This window comes from Merops nubicus, unplaced genomic scaffold (assembly GCF_000691845.1).
Source record: "Merops nubicus isolate BGI_N331 unplaced genomic scaffold, ASM69184v1 scaffold46007, whole genome shotgun sequence".
Taxonomy (NCBI): Eukaryota; Metazoa; Chordata; class Aves; order Coraciiformes; family Meropidae; genus Merops; species Merops nubicus.
The window spans coordinates 8,351-29,170 of NW_008619199.1; the positions used below are offsets into that span (position 1 = coordinate 8,351).

Consider the following 20,820-nt stretch of genomic DNA (forward strand, 5'->3'; position numbering starts at 1 on the left):
ACCACAAGCACGAGGGCAGCTGTTCTCTGTAGGGTGATGGGGACCTGCGCTGGCCCACAGGATTAAGGCTGGAAAGACTCCATTCTGTGCTCCTGGTCCAAATCCTGACTGAGGCTGTGAATTATATTTGAAGCTACTATATTTTGTTACTGTAATTAAAATATTTTAATGTGTGAAGAAGAGTATAATTTAGAGAACAAAAAAGTAGCAATAAAGAATATGGAGCCTTTCAACCATTCAGTCACTCCCCAGTTGAATCAGAAAATTTGTCATTAGCTTCTCACAAGCTTTTGATAGGTGTTTGATGCCCATGGGAAATCGGCTTGAGATTGGTAACCAGCTTGTAGTCTATGAGTGCCACTCAATATACAAGCTGGTGGAGCCCTTCTTCCAGTCTCGGGGAGGACAGTGATTTAACAGTCACACTGCAGAACCATCCCCCAGTGTGTTTGCTCTGCTTATTCTAGGAGTGCTCTTTGTGGGCTTGTCATTCCATCCCAGTGCCTTTTGACAGGAGATTTATTTCTGCTTTTATTGCCTTTGGGGTGGTTGGAGAAATAACCTCAGTCATTCCTGCAGACCCCTCTGATGCTCTTGTGGTCATTTTTTAAATCCCAGAGTTAATGCTTTTTTTAAAAAAAAAATATTTTTGGAATTTGTGCTTTAGGTAGAGACATTTTCTATCACAGGACGATTGTGGAGAGAGTTTTTAAACGCTGTCTTCTGTGTTAAAACTTCATGCTTCTAAGTAACCTTAACCTTCTATAAATAATGCAGTGCAAAAGAAGATTTCTTATGAAATGGCTGGCTTGCCACAGTTACTTGTTGCTTTCTGGGCAATAGATTGGGCATGAGATCATGGGAATTTACTGTTCTGCTTGTGAAAGCTAAGCTGATTGGAGAAGGATGCCACTGGTAGTTGAATCGGTAGCTGAGCACTTGAAGAGAAGCCTCTTCTTTTGAAATACATATGGTGGCCTCCACCTCAATGAGCTAAGCTGTTGCCCAGCACATTCTTGAGCTCGTTGCCGATGGAGTAGCTTGCTGCAACGTGTACTGGCTCATCAGTTATTGAAAAGATATTTTCCTGTGTTAAGTTGCAAAGCCTAGTGGCAGTAGTCTTTCAGCCTTGCAAGGAGGTGAGATAAAAGGATGAAACGGTAAGTTCAAAGTTGTGGGCAGAGGAAAAGTCACTGCTGTGGATTTCTACTCAAGAACTTTTGGGATATCGCCTTTGGCACCAGCGCTCCTTCCCTGTTCCTCTTGAAAACATGATGCATGTATGTTCTGGGGAGGTCCATCCTAAGGAGAGGAGGTGCAATGAAGTGAAGGCTGGCAGTCATAAATAAATAAAAGTTTGAGATCCCAGGATGAAATGAGGGTATCCTTCTCCAGAAAGAGAGAAATACTGAAATCTGGGAGGGGCTGGAAGGGAAGGAATTGCAGGAGAGCAGTTTGGGAAAACCTGGGTCAGCCTAGTGCTGTTGAAGCCCATGGGGAATGACTCTTGGACCATAGTAAAGATAATGAGGAAGGAATGCCAGAAAGATTATTAAACTTGAACAAGAAGTAGTCAAGTATATGCTTGCTGTGGCTGCTGTCCACAGACGGCTGTACAGTTGGACTCTGTACGCTTCTGTATTTAGTTTAAAATAATGATACTTCATCTTGTATTTTCAGTAAGCCATGACCATGGATTCATTTTTACAGGATAAAAATTTTACGGAAAAATTTTGGTTTGAGTGTTACCAGTATATTTTTCCACATCTGATAGCTGTGAATTAGTTCACAGTTTTATGTCTAGCAGCAGCATGTCTTAAGTCTTATGTCGCAAGTAAAACTATAAGCAAACAAATGTAGGAAGGGTAAGAGGAAATATGAACAAGTGCATTCTTGTTTCAGGGTTACAGGAACTAGGAGTGCCCTGTGTTTCATTTGTTACTTTAACAGAATCGTCTTACTCACCTTCATCAGCTCTTGTTCTTAACTATCTCACTCTCTGTCTTGTTCTTACTGTCCTTCCTGTGTCTCTGTGAGACGTTTCCAAGAAGGCTATTTGTGTGTGTGTTAGGGTTGAGCAGGACTTCTGAAATTCTTGCCTACTAACAAACCCCTCTAATTTCTTTAGCAGACTTCTTGGTTCTCTTGCCATGAAGTAGAGACATTTTGTTTGGCCGTAGTGGCAGCTGCATCTTGCTCTTTGGCATGATGTTGCCCTGGTTCTGGGCTGTACGTTGTAGGCAGAGGTGGAAAGGGCATTTGTGTTTTGCAGGTGGGGTTGTGCCTCTTGGGCAGAACTTGTGCTTGACAAGTTCCCATGTCAGTAAGCCCCCAGGCAGCACAGCAGTGGAACCACACCCCTCTTGCTTCATGGCCCACATACCACACATTTGCTCTGTATCACAAACCAACATTTGGTGTCCCATATATAAACATTCACTTTAATTGAGGGGTCTGCTCTAGCTGAGGGTGTTGAAGAACAGGTTGCCCAGAAAGGTGGTAGATGCCCCATCCCTGGAAACATTTGAAGTCAGGTTGGATGGGGATTTGAGCAACCTGGTCTAGTGGGAGACGTCCTTGCCCATGGCAGGGGAGTTGGAACTAGATGATCTTTAACAACTCTTCCAACCCAAACCATTCTGTGATTCTATGATTAATCTCAGGTTTAACTAGAATAATTTAGGACTAGACAATTTAATGAGGTTTTTCAGAACTGATTTTCCCCTGCCTGTCCCTGCCCTTCTCCCAGGAGGTTCTGGGTGAGGGCAGGTGCCAGACCATAAGCTATGAATTATAATGGGCTTTTTAAAGAGAAGGGATGTTTTGGGTTTAGGTATTTGCTCGAGTGAACCAGCTCTGCAGCATGTGGCAAGCAAATGATGAAGACACTACCTGGCATGCAGCAATGGGGCACATAAAGGGAAAAAAACCACCCCAGCACAGAAGGTGGTGGTGGAAACTTGCCTTTGCATAGAATCGAAAGGTGCAGTAATGGATTGCAGGTGCTCTCCACCTGAGGGTTGTAAACAGAAATCAGGAAATTGCGACTGCACTGCCCTTCCTGTGTTGCTCAACTGCAGGGGAGGGAGAAGCCTGGGAGCTGCTGCTCAGTGGCTTCTGCTCCAGGAGAAGGCAGCTGTGTCACCTGTCTGTCCCTTTGCTAGTAGGTCTGGTGCAGGGCAAAGAGGGTCATAAGGATCAGCTTTGTTTCTGCAGTTCCCTCATTTCCATGTGTGTGCACATACACCGGTAGTTAATTCTCCCCATCCACCCCCTCTCAAAATTAAAAGCAAGGTGCTTGCCTTGCCCTGAACAGTATGCCAGTTCTTAAAGACCTTCTTTGGTTTTAGAGGTGTATATTAGGGATAAATGATGGTACTGAGTGTCAGGTTTAAACAAAAAAAAATTCAGAAGGTATACCAATTTCCATTTCAAGTTGGCAGTCTTGGCCTGTTGCTCACGAGCCGGTAAAACTCAGCTTCTTAGTTGTGCTGCTTACTTAAAAGTCCAATAAAATGTATGAGGTTGACTGAGCAATGTAAGCTAGTGATCATGGGCTGTCTTCGTTAATAAAAACCTACTTTGGTAGCTGTCATGTCTGGTTTAGAAGCACAACTGGAAATGGAGGGGACAAAATGGGAATTTTTTTAATACAGAGTGACTTGGTGAGCAGTTATGTCTGTTGTAATACGTGACTGGCTCCTCATTTGGTGCAGTGAGAAGAATTAAGACCTCTGACAGAGAATAGAGATGGTGGTGTGGAAATAGGGGCCTCTGCTTAAGGCTGTAACTAACAAATTACTTGATTGGCAGCAGTGAAAGTGAAGGTGGTTGTTGTGTGTCTGGCCAGGTGGTTGGTGCTCCTGGCACCGTTTATAAGGGATGCCTTTCAAAGCAGCAGGAAGCTTTGTCAACAAGAGTCGAGCATGGTTGGCATCTGGCATTATGCACTTGTTAATGGTGGAACCATCCGCAGAGTATTGACCTGAGTTTGTAATTTGTGTGCTGTTCCCCACAGGAGTTTGGGCCCTTGATTTACCTCCTCTGAACAAGTCTTCATGCTCTGAGTAGGGAAATCGAGGAGTATTTCATGGTGGTAAGGTACTGGGAAACCAGGGTACCTGGAGGTGCCTCATATGAGGTGCCTCAATTGTTATTTCTGGTTGATTGTCCTATGCAGACATCCATTTTCTGGATACTGTGGGACAGAAAGATCGAATGCAGTCCTGATCTGCAGTGAATTTGCTAGAAGTTTCCTAGGTTAGATAATTTGCTTAGATGCTGGTGGGGACCAGCAGGTGAAGAGAATGATTCACTCCAGAGAAATGGGGATGTTCTCCCCCATTTAGTTTCCAGTGGGCAGCAGGGGAGGGCATTAGCTCTGCACAGCTGTGGCAGTAAAAACAATGGCTTGGTTGCTCAAAAATTGCTCTAAGTAAACTGAATTCTTTGTTTGCCTCTCAGATTGTGTCTTCTCACACTATGAATCCTACTTGCCTCCACAAAACACACCTTACAGAAATGTACAATAGTTATCCTAAAATTAGAGCAAACTGTGGTCTTGCTGTTGAAACAAGAGGCTCTGTTTTGCTGGTTTGTGTGCATTCGTGAAAAAGTCAGTCTCTTGAAACTAAAACTTTGTTGCTTTTCCAGACACAGTTGACTCCATGCTTTCAGACTACGACATCCTTTCTCAGTCTGGCATCCAGCAGCACTCACTGAAGAAGAGGGACCTCCAGCCTGAGACGCATGTAGAGAGGCTCTTAAGCTTTTCCGCCCTGCAAAGGTAATTAAATCATTAAATAGCATAATATTCATTTTCCTTCAGTTTGTGATGAATAATGCAGTTTCAAACCCAGAAATAGTTATTTTATTTTCTGTCATGACTGGCCAGTTCCTCCAAGTTAGTGGTCTGCATTGTTCTGTGACTTCAGAGAGGCTCAGAGAAAACAGAAAAATAAGTTGCATTGTATTATATCCTCAGTGGTATAACATTTCTTTTGCTTTGTTCTTCGCTTCAGTTTCATGTATATTCCACTTCCACTGATTGAGTTGGATCCCACTTACACCTCATCTGACAACACTGTCATACTTCATGACTGTCTTCTAGTTCTTTAAAGTCTCTGCCTTCAGTTTGGGGAGTGTGTGTGGTGTGTTGCCCAAGAGATTTATTGTGGGTGGGTTATTTTTTCAGTGGAGATTTAATCCTCTTACTAATGAGTGTAAACTTCCCATTCAATAAAACACTTTTAATATTTTTTTAAGTAAGAGAGGAAAAAGAAGCACAGTTGAAAGGGGAAGGAGAGAGAGAAGAGAGCAGGCATGATAGCTGTAAGGATTTTATTCTGTCAGGAAAGTGCCTTACAGGTATTTGAGTGCTGAAATTGTGAATCTAAAGTGGTGGGGAGCAGGTTGAGAACGACGCTTTGTATTAATAAGCATAGGTCAATTTTTTTCATCTGACACCTTTGTCTACTGTGTTCTCATGTGCCTTCCCCTGTCTGTCATCTACAGTTGGCATGGAAGTGGTTGTGCATATTTTCTGAACATTTGGAGGAGGGTAATTTTTAAGTACCAAGTGTAAAAGGTTGATGGGATCAAATGTCTGGCTGTCTCTTGTTTTGTGCTGCCTTGTGCACCCTGACTTTATGGTGAGGTTGCAATACTGCCAGTGATAATTACAGAGTAATGCAGAGGAGCATACCAAAAATCTTTGACCCGAAGCCCACATAAACCCAAGAGCCCATTTGGCTCCTTCCAGAAAAGGTTTTCCGCTTACTTCTTGGGATAGCCTTTAGTTTATGTGACAATGTATCTTAAAAATCTGCAGAGTTCAGATTTCTGGTCAAGGTATTTTGCCTGTATTATTTCAGAAAATAAGAACTTTAAGATAATTTAAAGTAGATTAAGAAATTCCTTGGTCTGATTTTCTTTAAGTAGTTACCAGTAACTGGTTTTGCTTGACTGCAGCTAGAGTAGGTGCATCACGAGCAAATGTGACTGTTTTGGATTCTGGGGTTTTGTGGTTTGGTTTTCTTTTTATTTTTAAACATATTTTGACTCTTTAAAAATGTAGTTATAAATTACACAGTGTATGTTTTTGTAGCCTGCTCATAAGAATTAATGCTTTCAAACTTCTTTTGGACCCTCAGTAAAATGGGGACTGGATGTATCTGTTACATGTATGGCTTTGCTTAAGAATAAATGGAAGTAAATTCTTTTACAGGCACTTTAAATTATACTTAACTGCAACTGCTGAACACTTTTCAGAAAAATTTCAAGCATTAATTGTGGATGGTGAAGGCAAGGAGAAGGAGTATCGTGTTCAATGGCAAGACTTTTTCACCGGCCATGTCATTGGTTAGTATGGACTAGACTGTCAGTGCTGAGAAAGCACAGCTCTGCACAGGTCCCTTGGCCAAGGTAACTGGTGTGTTGCCCTCATGTTCATCAGATACAGCTCGGGTAAACAAGTAAACTTCATTCTCATGCCTCCTGGGTTTTCTGGTTTTGTTTTTGTGGTGGGTTTGGGCTTGCACCAAGGTTCTAAGATAGGACTCCTCTGTTTAGTTTGGCAGAACACAAAGATATCATTTACTCAAGCACCAGCTTGTGATTTTTATTTTCTTTTTTTAAATGATGATGGTTGCTTGGATCCCAACTGAAATGTAGGACTTACTCTCTTTGTCCCAGAACACAAAGCCCAGGTAGTGGTGATGCAGCGTTGCCCAGATTGTTATATTAAAAGTTTTTAAGATGGTTCTTTGCAGATCATGTTTCTGTAAAGAAGGGCATCTTGTTCCACTTCAGGCCAGCACTAATGCTTCCGCTAAGCTGTTTTGATTTCTGTGTTGCCTATGTGATGTGGTGAAAGTCTTTTCCACTGGGATGCAGGCTGACACTGTGAAACTGCTGGCTGATTGTAGGAAGAGCCAAGCTGCTTTTTTTTGGCAGAAGAATTGTGTGTCCCGTTACTAATCTCCAGAGCCTTCTCAACGCTTTCTGCAATATTGCCAATTAAATCGGAGTCATATCCATTGGGAAATTGAAACTGAGGGAGGAGTGCTGGTTCACTTTTTTTTTTTTTTTTTTACTTTAAACTGGACAGGATAGTATTCTTCAGAGACTGAAGAAGGTAATTTGGTATGAAGTTTAGGGACAATTAAAAAAAATCAAACAGTGTCTGCAGGAGTGCATGCAAACAGTTCTGGATTAATTTATTTTTTCCTTACTTACATTAAAGGAGAGCATAATTCCAAGGTTGTGGCACATATTGGGGATGAAGATTTTACAGTGAGAATCAGTACTGATGGAGAAGAATACAATATTGAGGTATGTTCAAAGCTGTATTCTCTTTTCCCTGTGGGCGTTTCTCTTTCTAGTCACATTGATACCTCTGTAGCTCAAAATAGACTTGGTGGTGAGGATTGTTCTGGGATGAGTAGGGAGAAGGGAGAGAAATGTGAGACCACTTTGACTTTTGCAAGTGTTGAGTTCTATTGGTGAGTGACATTCTCTAATTTGCATTTAGATACATCAGGGAGAAGGTGTTTTGAATGGAAAAGGGGTTTAGAAACAGAAATGGATAACAGTAGTAATTAGTGGTGATTGTGTCCTCTAAAATAACAAACCATGTGACCTTCTGAGCAGAGTAAAGGTCTGTTGAGCTTTCAGAAATTTTGGCTTTGTTATGTCTTGGATTTTTTTCCCCCATTCTTAGAGCTTTATTTGAAAATCTGGTGTTTTTCCCATACTGCCTTGTTTCTGTTTTTCACCATTTTCATTGCTTGTTATTTTAAACTATTGGTTTAAAAGACATGTTCAACAAATATATAATTAGAGACTATAATAATGAGTTGTTCAGTGCAGTATATTCCCAGACACAAGCTGTGTTAGAATGGCTGAATAACAGTAATTATGGCTGAGTGTTATATGGATATTGTAATTGTCTCCAAACCCAAGGATGTGCAGAATTCTGGGTAAACCTGGGAACTCTAGTCACGTTAAAGTACAAAAATGTGATTAGAATACCCAAACCACTGCGCTTGTTTTACATTAAGAGTGTATAGTAGCTGTTTGATTCTGATATAAAGCATTTTTATGTTCATGGTCCAGAGTAATTTTTATGTTCGTGGTCCAGCATGTCTCGGTTCCCTGTGCAGCCAGTCCTCTTGCTTCTCACCGTGTCTGTACAGCTAAATAAAAGGCATGTGATGGTGTGGAGGCTCCAGCTTGCCCAACCATTAGGCACCCTAGGTCAGCTTCAGCCCCTAACCAGCCCTGAATGAGACTATGCCCATCTTTATCAGTGATCTGGATGAGGGTTTGCAGTTTGCAGATGACACCAAATTGAGCAAGAGTGTTGACCTGCTTGAGGGTCAGGGAGCTCCGCAGAGGGACCTGGACAGGTTAGACCAATGGGCTGAGCTCAGTTGTATGAGGCTTGAAAAGGTCAAGTGCCAGGTTCTGCACTTGGGTCACAACAACCCCAGTCAGTGCTAGAGGCCTGGGAAAAAGTGTCTGGAAAGCCACCTGGCAGAAAAGGACCTGGGGATGCTGGTGGGCAGCCAACTGAACATGAGCCAGCAGTGTGCCCAGGTGACCAAGAAGGGCAATGACATCCTGTGTTAGTCAGCTAACAGCTGACCACAGTGTGGCCAGCAGGAGTAGGGAAGTGATTGTGCCCCTGTACTCAGCACTGGTGAGGCCATGCTTCTAGTACTGGGTTCACTTTCGGTGCCACAGCATAAGGAGGACATTGAGGTGCTGGAGTGGGTCCAGAGAAGGGCAGCAACGCTGGTGAGGGGTCTGGGGAACATGGCTTATGAGGAGCAGCTGAGGGAACTGGGGTTGTGTAGTATGGAGCAGAGGAGACTGAGGGGAGGAGACCGTGTTGCTCTCTACAACTGCCTGAAAGGAGGTTGGAGTGAGGTGGGTGTTGGTCTCTTCTCCCAAATAACTACTGATAGGACAAGAGGAAATGGGCTCAGGCTGAGCCAGGGGAGGTTTAGATTAGATGTTAGGAAGAATTTATTTCCTGAAAGAGTGGTGAGGCATTGGACCAGGCTGGCCAGGGAGATGGTGGTGTCACCATCCCTGGAGATGTTCAAAAAACGTGTAGAGGTGGTGCTTCGGGACATGGTTTAGTGATCATGGTAGTGTTGGGTTGATGGTTGGACTTGATGGTCTTAGAGGTCTTTTCCAACCTTAGTGATTCTCTAATTCTATGGTGTGTGCCAGAGACCATTCCCAAGAGCACAGACAAAGCTGCTCTGCCTTTGAACACCTTTGCTTTCATGGTCTTCCTGGATGGTTTGGAAAGGCTATGGACCTTTGTATAGACCCCTGGTGCCCTCCGACCTTGCCCTAGGGTACGAAACGTGTCTTTAGTTTTGTGCTGCAGCCGCATGGCTGCTGGGCTGGCACAGCCTTCACATTTCAGGACCTTTATGCAGTGAAACAAAAGCACAGTGTGCTAAGTAATAGTTGTCTGGAGTTGAAAGAGGGTTGCCTGAGGGCCAGAGGGGACTGAGAGCCAGGTGCACGGCGTTGTGGATGTGGGCAGTCTGCGTGACTTGGCCTTGCCCAAAGAACAGCCCCTGTCTGTGTTGTATTTGGCAGTGTTGCTGTAGCTGTTGTTCACAGATAGCACCAGGGACATGTTGGTAAAGAAGAAAGATCGTCGGTATGCGTCTGCTCTGCTCTGGGAATTAGTGTCTTATGGTGGGAGCTCATGGGTTTCTTGCTTCCCTTGGTTTTGGAGTAATTTTCCTACTTGGGTAGCTACTGAACATTGAGGAGCTTGCCTTCTGCTGAGAGGACCACACTTCGCTGTGCACTTAAATGTTCTCTGCCACCTGCCAGCTCCTGTGCTTCTGCTCCGTGCCTTTGTTCCACGGCACAGTTTGAGCGTCTCCCCCCTGGCTGCGCCAGTCCCCAGACTGTTACAGGTGGAGCAGAGGTCCCCGTGATGCCTCCTCAGATCGCTCAGATCCTGCAGCACAAGAAAAATTCTGTCTTCTACACCTTTATCAAGTGGCTGCTGCTGCTCTGTTGAGATAATTATCAGAATTTGGATGCCCACATAGCATAAAAGAGTTGAATTCTGTTGGCTTTCATGGGGATGTTTTATCAGTAAACTCGTGTGCAAAATTATCGTAGTCCGATGCATTTGTGTGTGTGTACAAAGCTGTGGAGATTGGATGCATACGTAGCTTTTTTTTTTTTCACTTATGTAGGCTTAGTCTCTGCATTCACTGTGTTCTTAACTGCATTTCTGTTCTTATCCTGTCAAGCCACTGTGGAGATTTGTAGATAATGTGCAAGATGAAAGACTGCTGGTCTACAGGTCTGAAGATATTAAAGATTTCTCAAGATTGCAGTCCCCCAAAGTGTGTGGTTATTTAAAGCTGAATGAAGATGAACTGCTGCCAAAAGGACTGGAAGACAGGAAGCAAAATGAGGGTGAGTGTTGGCGTCTTAGGGGAGAAGAATCTTTGAAACAAGTGCTTGAAATTGTGTTGACAAATACAATGAGAATTTGGGAATAACCTGTTTTGCTGCATATAGTTTAACTGTTAGCTCTTTAAATTCATGGATGGGGGAGAAGAAAGCAGCAGTCTTCCTCATGCCCATTCCCCATCGAAAAAAAAGCCTGAACAGCTGGTGAAGGGAAGAAACTGTCTTTCAGGGTATGTTTATGCCTGGCTTATTGAAAGGATATTTGGCCCTACAATAAATGTAGGCTAAGGAGAAGTAGCTATTACGTCAGGCCTGAGTAGTGTTTGTTCTGACAACTGGCAGCAATGTTGGTGCACTTTATCAAGACGAACATTGAAACAACTTTGTACTTCTCTGCACTGTGCAGAAGGACATCTTTGGCCTTAGTTGTCCCTCAAAGAATCCATCTTGAGCTATGGTAATAATGAAGTGTTAACAGAGCGGCGGCAGTTTTACCAAGTGTTTATTTAATTGTATTTTAAATGTTCACATTAGCAAGTATCCATCGGAAGAAAAGAGCTGTTCCAGAGAGCTCCAAAAACACATGCAAGATGTTGGTAGTGGCAGATCATCGTTTCTTCAAGTACATGGGCCGTGGGGAAGAGAGTACCACTATAAACTATTTGGTAAGTAAATGTATTCTGTTACAATTTGGCAGAATAAATGCAGGAAGATTGATTCAGTAGTTAAAAAAACATACGGCCTACTTTTGTATGACAGAGTGTATTTACATCTCATTGCTGTGTCTGCTTTTCATGAGAAAATTCTAAATCATGCTTTGAAAATATATTATAATGGTGATACTATGGTTAAATAGTCGTTAAGTCTCATTTATAAACAAATCCCTTCACATACTACTTGTGGCTATGCTATTTTCTGCCTAAGAAATTTTCTTTTTTGTCACAGCTTTAGAATCTCCTGGATCTTGAAATCCACTACAAATGATCTGAGCATCTCTAAAGTTCAAGCATGTTTAAAACTCATACATGAGAACAAAAGCAACTTGTCTAGATTTTTTTTTTTTTCAAATTCTTCCAGAGCACTAAAATTAGAAGCAGGCACAGTAAACAATTCGCTTGGTTGTACATGATGTTGTGGTCTAACCCTGGTAGGCAGTTCAGCCCCACCCAGCTGATTGCTCGCTCCTCCCCAGTGCGATGTGGAAGAATTGGAAGGGTAGAGGTGAGACAACTTGTGGGTTGAGATAAAACCAATTTAATAGGTAAAGCAAAAACTGTGCACAAATACAGCAAAAGAAGGAATTAATTCACTGCCTCCCATCAGCAGGCAGGTGTTCAGCCATCCTCAGGAAAGTATGGGTCCCATTACCTGTACTAGTTACTGAGTAACCCAGCCAAAACCAGTACAATGGGGTTGTCTGCCTGGCAGGTTTTTGTGAAATGGAACGCCTGCCCACAGCCTTTCAGTGGGAGCAGGGAGTATGAGTCTGGGGACTGGAGACAAAAAAAACAAGTGAAAATGCTTTTGGAAGTCTGTTGTTTGTCAAGAGTGTTTTTCTGAGCCTGAGTCTTTGAAGTGCTAATCACTCTGCTCCACCTTTTCTGGCTTTTTGACCTTTCTGTCCCCAGAAATGTTTATGTTCCCCAGGTCACAGAGCCTCAGTTTCTCTGTTGGCAGAGATGCTGCCATCTCATCTCTCATCTAACAGATGCTGAGGCTAACCTACTCTTGGGTTTCCTGGGTAGATGTGTACTGTAAATAGCAGTGATTGGAAAACTAAAGCATAAACTATTGTGGGCTGGCTCTGAATGTCACTTATTCTGAGCAAGTTTGAGAGTTTATATTGAGGTGAGTATGTTGTTTTTTGGTTTTTTTTTTGGCTGGGAGATGCTTTTAGGCCTTGAGTCAGTTACACTAGTTTGCTAAAATGAAGCAGTAAAAACAACTCAGAAAGTTCTCCTCAAAGAAACCTAGTATATGAACACAGCATTTCCCAAGATGTCTTGTTCTTAGTATTATCACTCTTCCACTACACAAACCAAAGTGATAAATAGGAAATTTTTTACTGCTTTTTTATAATGGAAAGTTTTCAGGGATAGTTGATAATGCTCTTTGGATCCAAGTGCTGTTGGTTTTGGATCAGCGAGGATGTCTGTTATGTTATACGATACTCAATTTTAATTTGAAGTGAGTGTTTCTAGATAAGTATGTTGCAGCTTCTCTGAGTGTCTTGAACTTTGTTACACGAGAACTTGGAACTAAATAACTTATTTTTCTTTTCTGCATAGATTGAATTGATAGACAGAGTAGATGACATCTACCGAAATACCTCCTGGGACAATGGAGCCTTCAATGGGTACGGCATACAGATAGAGCAGGTATTCACTGAACTCTGCAAAGGGTTTCTAATTCAAAGGAGAAGAACATGTTTTGGATATCAGGGTTTGTGATTATTTTGTCTGGATTAAAGATAAAACGATAAAATCCTGCTTCATCAGTTCTGGTCAGGGATACTCTGAAATAGCATCTTGCTGACAGTGGTGTTAATGACCTGACACAGCATCACCATTTTCAGTTCCTTGCAACTATTGAGATGCGTGTTTTCAGGGAAAATCTTTCCATATTTCGTCTCAATTCAGAGGTGCTTTTTTTTGCCCTGAATATGAACAGTTCTTGTTTCTGTCAGACATACTCTTATGCATTTATTTAAGGTGTGTGTTTGTGGCTAGTGCTTAGCTTACGAAGTCTAAGTGGGCCTCAGATACAGATGAAAAAATGACAAATCCTGCCTGAAGAGTTTTAATGACTCCTCTTGGACATTTTGATACTACAGTTTTTTAGAGACTGTTACAGGGAAAACACAAGGGATGTAGTGCATCCTGAAAGTTAGTGCACAGAAATCTGGAGGAAGGCCTGAAAACCAAGAGGAATCCATTGGCTTCCAGTGCTGTGAGAGTTGTGATGTGGAAGAGGGAGTCATGGTACAAACTAGCTGCCCTTCTGCTGGGAAAAGGTCTGCAGGAACAAGGAAGGGAGAGTTAATTGGACAAGAGAGGTGGACAGAACATGATGCACCAATTCTAGGTTTCTAGGGTGGTAGCAGTCCTTTAGAATATGTTTTGCTGAGCTAGAACTCTGAAATGGTTTGGGAATTATTTATACTAGATGTAAATCCTAGTCATATTTGGGTGGGGTTTTTTTGGTAGAGTAACACATCTCAAAGCAGAATGTTGCACTGAAATCTGTAGATGTTGCTCTATAAAATTACGGGTGCAGTTACTGAGGATATAGTTAGTGTATCTTAACTAGCAGAGGCTGAAAAGTTAACTTCAGAAGCATGCTGAGTCTGGATTTTTCTCCTTGCAGATCTATTGAGACATTTAAGATTGCACTTGAAAGCTTTTCTGTAGGTATAAAATTGACCAAAATTCCTCTACATTGTTGTTGCCCTTTTTGAAATGTAGATTATCATCCACAATGAACCAAATCTTGTAAAACCTGGAGAAAAGCATTACAATATGGCAAAAAGTTACCCAGATGATAAGAAAGATGCCTGGGATGTGAAATTGCTACTAGAGGTAGGTTGTAACCCTGGAAAAACTTGTGCCCCTCACCAAGGATTACTCATTCATGTGGCTGCTCTGTGGTAACAGGTGAAACTCCTCTGCTTCCTGTGCATGACGTGTAGATGTTACACAAAGGCAAACGAGGTGATGTGCCCTGTAGCCCACGGCAAAGGGCCCCTTTGCATAATTGTAGAGCACACACCAGTTAGAATTATTAATGTGTGGCCTGAGTCAGAAAGGCAGTCCTGATATGTCTGGCCCTGAGACTGGCTGCCTTATGACCTTCAACAAATTATTGTTCCCCTCTCTGTGAAAAGGGGAAATGAATAGACAAGTTATGTAAGTGAATGTGTACCATGTACTTGGTATTAATTTAATTTTTTACAGCTCTGTAAGACAGCTAAATAACTGCTTTTTTTTTTTTCCTGACTTAATCAGATCTAGAAGGTGCCTGTCTGGCTCATTAGATAAATGTTATCTATAGATTTCTAGTATGCACTGCAGAGTATCTCGCAAAGATTTGAATTTGCTTTTTTTTTTCCTTTAAAGCAATTTAGCTTTGATATTGCTGAGAAAGCAGCTCATGTGTGCCTTGCTCATCTCTTCACGTATCAAGATTTTGACATGGGAACACTTGGATTAGCTTATGTTGGCTCTCCCAGACCTAACAGCCATGGTGGCATTTGTCCTAAAGGCAAGGCTTCCTTTTCTTTCCTTCTAATTGTGGGCTGAAAGCTAGTTTTTATTATATATATTTAATCCTCTGTTCTAACTTTCATGTTATTTGCCAAGGCTCTAGTGGTGTGGCTGTGTTTTGGATAGAACGGATGGCCACTATCTTGGCTGGGGCTGGTAAAAGATGGGGATGTGGGGTAGAAGACACTAAGTTATCTGGAGTGAACAAGCAAGTGAAGGCTGCTGCAGCCTGGCTAGACCAAGGGATGCTTTGTGTGGGTGCATCTTGCAGTGCTTCTGGAACAGCAGATGCTGTTGTCTTGGAAGTCTGTTCTATTTTCGCCTTTACTGCAACACACGAGCTGTTCTGTGCTGGAAAGATTTCCCACTGCTAAAACTGGCGAGAGGCAGGGTCTCACTGGTGAGCCTGTGAGAACAATAACGCTGCTCATTTCCCCAAACAAGGGTCCCTCTCTCCCCTGAAAACCTCTGAAACCCCAGGAAAACGTTTATGCTTTTTTTTTTTTCTTTTTCACTTCTGTAGCTTATTATAGTCAAATTGCAAAGAAGGACATTTATCTGAACAGTGGCTTAACCAGCACCAAGAACTATGGGAAGACCATCCTCACAAAGGTAGGAGTGTCCTCCTCCACAGAGCCCGGATGTTTGGTGTACCTGTGTGTGTGTTGGTGATGCCTGCTCAGGGACTGTGACAAGCTTCTCTGCTCTCCCAGAAACAAGCTGCTGGCTTTCTGATTGAGTCAGATCCCTGGGGATGAGGGGGTGGGTCACAATCAAATTTGACATTTTTGGTTTTGCTGGCAAGGTGAGTCAGGACTGAATGGAATTGAATTCACTGGGGAACAGAGATGAGGAAACAGTGCCTAATAGGAGCTGTAGTTTTCCAGATGTAAACAGGGTTTTGATATCTGAAGATTAATTGAACTGTATTTTGCCTTAAAGAAACTCAACAAAAATCCAACAAACCAAAACCAAACCCTTAAACAAAACAAGCAGTACTATACAAGAAGTAGACTTACAGTAAGAATAAAATAAGTCTGCTGACTCAAGTAAAAGCTTAATGCCTTTGCTACTATGTGCACCTGCAACACACACACAGACAATTGTCTACACTTGGTCTGGTCCATTTGCCAGATGAAGCAGGGAAAGCAGTGCAGGCAAAGCAGAAGGTTTAGTTTGGGCCTTTTAATGAAATTCTTCTACCTCAGTTATGTGTGTCCTGAAAAAGCAGAGCAGGGAACAGTATAATAGAAAGGGCTTGTTAGTGCTAATACTAAGCCTAATGTAAATTGATGCTGTCTGGATATATATTTTTTTTTACATACTTGATGAGACAGTAAATACTTTAAAGGCCTGAATATGAGCTTTGTCTCACTTGTAAGGATACCAGAGCAGTGCCTGTGTGTTGTTTACATCTACCAAATCTTTGCAGTTGGCCATATTTCTCTTTTGCTGACTTCTGCTGACTTCTCAGCTGTGCTTTTCTCTAGCCTGATTATAAAGGGAATTCGTAATTGTTGTGTGGGCTAAAACTTGGCACAGAAGCTGTCAAGAAGCTAGAAAAAGAAGACAGCCAAGCTTTGTGTGAGAGGGATGTTGACAACGAGCTCTAGCTGTTGCCATGCTATTTGCATTTGCTGTTCAGTCTCCACGCTGGAGTCCTGCCTTGGATCACAAAGGAAATTGAGTTTGCTGTCTTCCCAGGGGTGGTCACAAAGCTTGGGATGAAGCAGTGGGAGCATGATGGATTGGTTTCATGGGGAGAGTATCTGCTTAAAACCTGCCCCAAATGAAACGTGATGAAGTCGAGGGATGAGAGGCAGCTCTCCCCTCTCTGTTTCCCTGCCGGTTTCAGTTGGGGCTGTCGCCTCGTGAGCCCGGCCCCATCTGCTGGTCAGGACAAGGCAGAGCCCGCGCAGGATCCTCACCACAGGACTCCCCTCTTGCATCAGTGACCTTGGAAATCCGTCCCTGTTGGGCCACATTTGTAGACGTCTTTCCTAGTAATCATGCAGTAGAAGAGCTTATTCAGTGCTCCTAATGTCATCATCCATTTAGAAGAAATAATTCTAATGGCAGGATAAGTTAAACAAGAGATTGACCAATCGTAGTAGCTGGTGTTTGTTTGGATTGTTTCTTGTTTCAACTTTTTATGCCTTCTAGCTATTTAAAAGCAAATTTTCATATTTGAAGTGTCTGGATTGTACTGAAAACAAAATTGACTTGGTGTTTTAGGGCAACGCTTTGTCTTTAACAGTGGTTGAATACTCAAACCTAGTCCTGGAACTTGTCTTTGGAAATGGCCCATAATTTTACTTCAGTCTCCCACTTCTACCAAAAAAAGAAGTTCATAGGGAGGAAATCCCTTTCCATCTTGGTGTATCTTAGAATTGCCAGTGGCTTGGAAGTAACTGAAATCTTCTGTCCTGTTCTTCTTGGACTAATTTTTTTAAACGCTGTTATTTTTCATGTTCAAAAAAGGAGGCTGACCTGGTTACAACACACGAACTCGGACATAACTTTGGAGCAGAGCATGATCCTGATAGTCTGCCAGAATGTGCCCCCACTGAAGACCAGGGAGGGAAGTATGTTATGTATCCAATTGCAGTCAGTGGAGATCATGAAAACAACAAGGTACGGTTGCATAGTTTTCCTTCCATGTACAAGTTTCTGCTATCATCAGTGACCCTTTCCATGGAAAGTCTATTTAGTTAATGATTCCTGTAGCTTGAAAGCGTCAGGAATGTAATGGATTAGCCATAAGAAGAAAGCATGCTTGCATGCCTTTTGGGTTCTCAGCAAAGTAAGCTTATCTTTGAATTCTCGGTCCCACTGGAGTCCATAGCTTGTCCAGGTGCTTCTTTAATTAGTTGTTTATAATTAGCTGTGGCCACATGCTCCTAAAAGTAAGTAATCAACAAGTCCTACAGGACCTTCAGTACCACTAGCATCCGTGTGGTCAGTGGCTGTTCTCATTGGACAGTGACTGCAGGCGCTGCAGCCGTGGTGCTCGCCACTCTCAGGAGCTTCCACTGGCAGTGTGGACTTGGACTGGTGCCTGTTCTGCAGATGAAACACCAAGCTGATCAAGGGAGTGATTAGTCTGCAGTCTAGTCTGGCTTGCTGTGGTTCTTGCCGAGAGGGAGTGCAGTCACTCCTCTGCGAGGCTGCTGCAGCTTCACAGTCCTTCCCGGGGGTGGTTGCTAGTGCTCCTGAAGCTGAGAGACATGGAGTTAGTTCTGTGACCCAGAGCCAGACTCTGCTGGTGTCCCTGCCTTGTAATGTAGCAATGTCCTTTACAGACCCAACTGTTACTTTCCCATCTCGAGGTTTTTTCCAAGGTATCAAACTGGCACTATAGAGGGAAAAACTGCTTTCTGAGGCACCAGAACTTGGAGGCATAAGGAGGCTGAGGTTGTCTTAGATGTCATTTGTTGACAGAAAGATACGCTCCTCAGTGCTGCTCTTTTCCCTCATGACTCTCCAGATGTTCTCAAGCTGCAGCAAAAAATCCATCCATAGGACCATAGAGGTCAAGGCCCAGGAGTGCTTCAAGGAGCGCAACAACAAAGTGTGTGGGAACTCCAGGGTGGATGAAGGCGAGGAATGTGATCCGGGCCTCTTGTACCAACAGGCAGATCCCTGCTGCTCTGCAGACTGCAAACTGAAAGATGGTGCCAAATGCAGGTAAGGGGAACTAAGCTGCAACTTCTCTTAACATGGGCTGGGCTGAAACCACCTAAAGCCACCTGCAGGTGTCACAGACCTGATTCCTGGCTTTAACTCTTTAGCGTCCTGTGACCTGAAGACAAAAAGGGATTCAGGAGAGGCTGCTGTGCACACAATGTTTGCATACCTCATTTTTTGTAGCATTCTGTTACTTTTTAAGAGAAGTGCCGTGAGCTACAGGCTTGAAGGTAGTGACTGTTACATTAAAAGCAAAAGCAGGCATTCAGACATTAATACTAAACATTTGCTGTGCAGATACAGTTTTAACTTGTATTATAAGGTGGCTTTAAACTGGGATCACATGCTAGTATTTTCCAAGACTGATGCAAACTGTGTTTGAGCAGACACCACAGTAACTGCAGTAACAAATCCTTCTCCTGTTTGTGCTCTTTGGGGTGTTTGTGGCCCTGTTGCAAGGCAGCATCCAGTCTGGTTTTCAGAGTTCAGCTCTGCACCACGGAACAACAGAGAGCTCGTGCAGCTCCTGTTGTTGAGCAAGAGATTCCCTCAACTTTAACGACTGCCTTTGTGTGAAAGGCCTTCTTGTGCTGGGTGCAGGACAAAGAAAAACACAGGGCACAGAATGAAGAGTAGTAAAGCTTCAGGACAGATGGGGGCAAATGCACGGGAAGGAGATGGGGGAAGATACTGTCTGAGGTTGCCCAGCAGGGGACAAGAGGCTCCAGGTGCCTGGACTCCATAGAGGGATCCCTGTGTTGTCTGTCACGACGTTGTCCTTTCCACGTGCTTCTGCCTTTGGTGACTGAAGAGCGAGTGGGCGTGGGGGAGGTGGGCATGGCAGGGTGTAGAGAGGAGAAGGGGTCTGAGTCAGTGAGTCAGCTTCCAAGAAGTAGCATGGGTTTTTTTTTTTCCTCTAAACATCCTTTTGTCCCTGGCTTTGTCATGTTGGTGCTTCTTTTAAAAAAAAAAATTCTTGATGTTTCTTCCTCTCATTTTGATGTCTCCGCAGCGACCGGAACAGCCCGTGCTGTAAGGGCTGCCAGTTTGAAAGCGCACAGAAGAAGTGCCAGGAAGCCATAAACGCCACTTGTAAAGGAGAGTCCTTCTGCACTGGTAGGACGTGGCTCTGGCCCCTCTGCCTCAGCTAGCCAAGCGCTTCAGGCTCCATGTCCTGCGCGACCCGCTCTCAAACTAGTGCCCTTTATTCATCCGGTACATGTGATTTTAGAGACCAGTTAAGCATCACAAAATGGCTCAATAATGAGTTTCATTGTAGTTCAGGACTTACTCAGAGATTTACTGCCCAGGAGAACATGAAAAATGCTGATTATTTTTTTTTTTTTTTTTTTTCTTCCTTGTTTCTTTCTCTTAAGAGAAAACAGAATGTGTAACTGGGAGGGGACAAGAATAGGCTGAATCTTGCCATAGAAAGGGTGAAATTACTGCAACTCTACTTCACTTCCTCACTTGTTTACTTCCTCCTCATAATCTTTCCTTGAGGCATGGAGTCAAGTCAGAGCTGCTGCTGTGCTGATGGTGCCTGCAGGAGGGTGTGCTACCTACTGCTTGGTTGCCAGAGTGCCACAATGCTTGAGTTGTTGAAAGGCTTCAGAGCTTCTGCTGCCTCTCCGAGGAGCTGGCAGACAGCCTGCAGATGAAAGCCAAGAGCAAGCTATTGGGGCTTCCCTCCAGGATGAATCTGGATTTCCTTTGTTGTCCTTTTTTCCCTTCTGCACACTTTGGTGCTCTGCCCTTTACTCTAACGCAGTCCTCCCACCCTGTCACCCCTGTCTAGGGAACAGCAGCGAGTGCCCCCCTCCGGGGAACGCTCCGGATGACACGGTCTGCGTGGACATGGGGAAATGCAAGGACGGGGAGTGCGTCCCCTTCTGCGAGAGGGAGAGGAACCTGCGGTCGTGTGCGTGCAACGGTGGGTGACTCGGGGCTGAGCTGAGACGCCTGCTTCAGCTCTGCTCCTCAGGGAGTGTTGGCTTTGCTGTGGGCTTGCCTCTTGGAGGCCTGATTTTGTGGTTTCTGAAAAAAGTTTAAACCGTTATTTTTTCCAGGGCTAGTGTTTTCTGTTTAGAAAAGGAATGTGAATGTCCTTCTGTCTTCTGGTGGTCTGGGTTGAAGACATTAAGATGAGACTTACGGTCTGGCACCCCAGTTAAAGGAGAGGGCACTCTACCTTCCACCTCCTCTGCCACAGGTGGACAGGAGGGATTGTAAGGAGAACCCAGACAACCTCTGGACCAGGCATCTGGCAGAGGAGTAGTGGCCTCCAACAAGTGGTTAAAGAAAGATTTCAGAACTTAAAGTGCCTTGAGAACACAGGATCCCCGAGTCCAGTTCCGGGCTACTGCCAACCTGCCTGACATATACCTCTGTCAGTAAGTTTTACTGCTCA

General features: G+C 43.6%; 1 protein-coding gene across 1 annotated transcript; it reads left to right on the forward strand.

Moving 5' to 3' along the window:
- Positions 1-4,653: 4,653 nt before the first annotated feature.
- On the forward strand, positions 4,654-20,343 carry ADAM17 (ADAM metallopeptidase domain 17; the record flags this gene model as incomplete). Its single annotated transcript, XM_008943698.1, has 13 exons — positions 4,654-4,786; positions 6,227-6,360; positions 7,244-7,332; positions 10,296-10,464; positions 10,996-11,126; positions 12,750-12,839; positions 13,926-14,039; positions 14,577-14,721; positions 15,247-15,335; positions 17,205-17,357; positions 18,211-18,410; positions 19,423-19,526; positions 20,209-20,343. Coding segments are annotated over 13 exons (1,686 nt in total), but the record flags the coding sequence as incomplete, so codon positions are not given.
- Between the last annotated feature and the right edge of the window lie 477 nt (positions 20,344-20,820).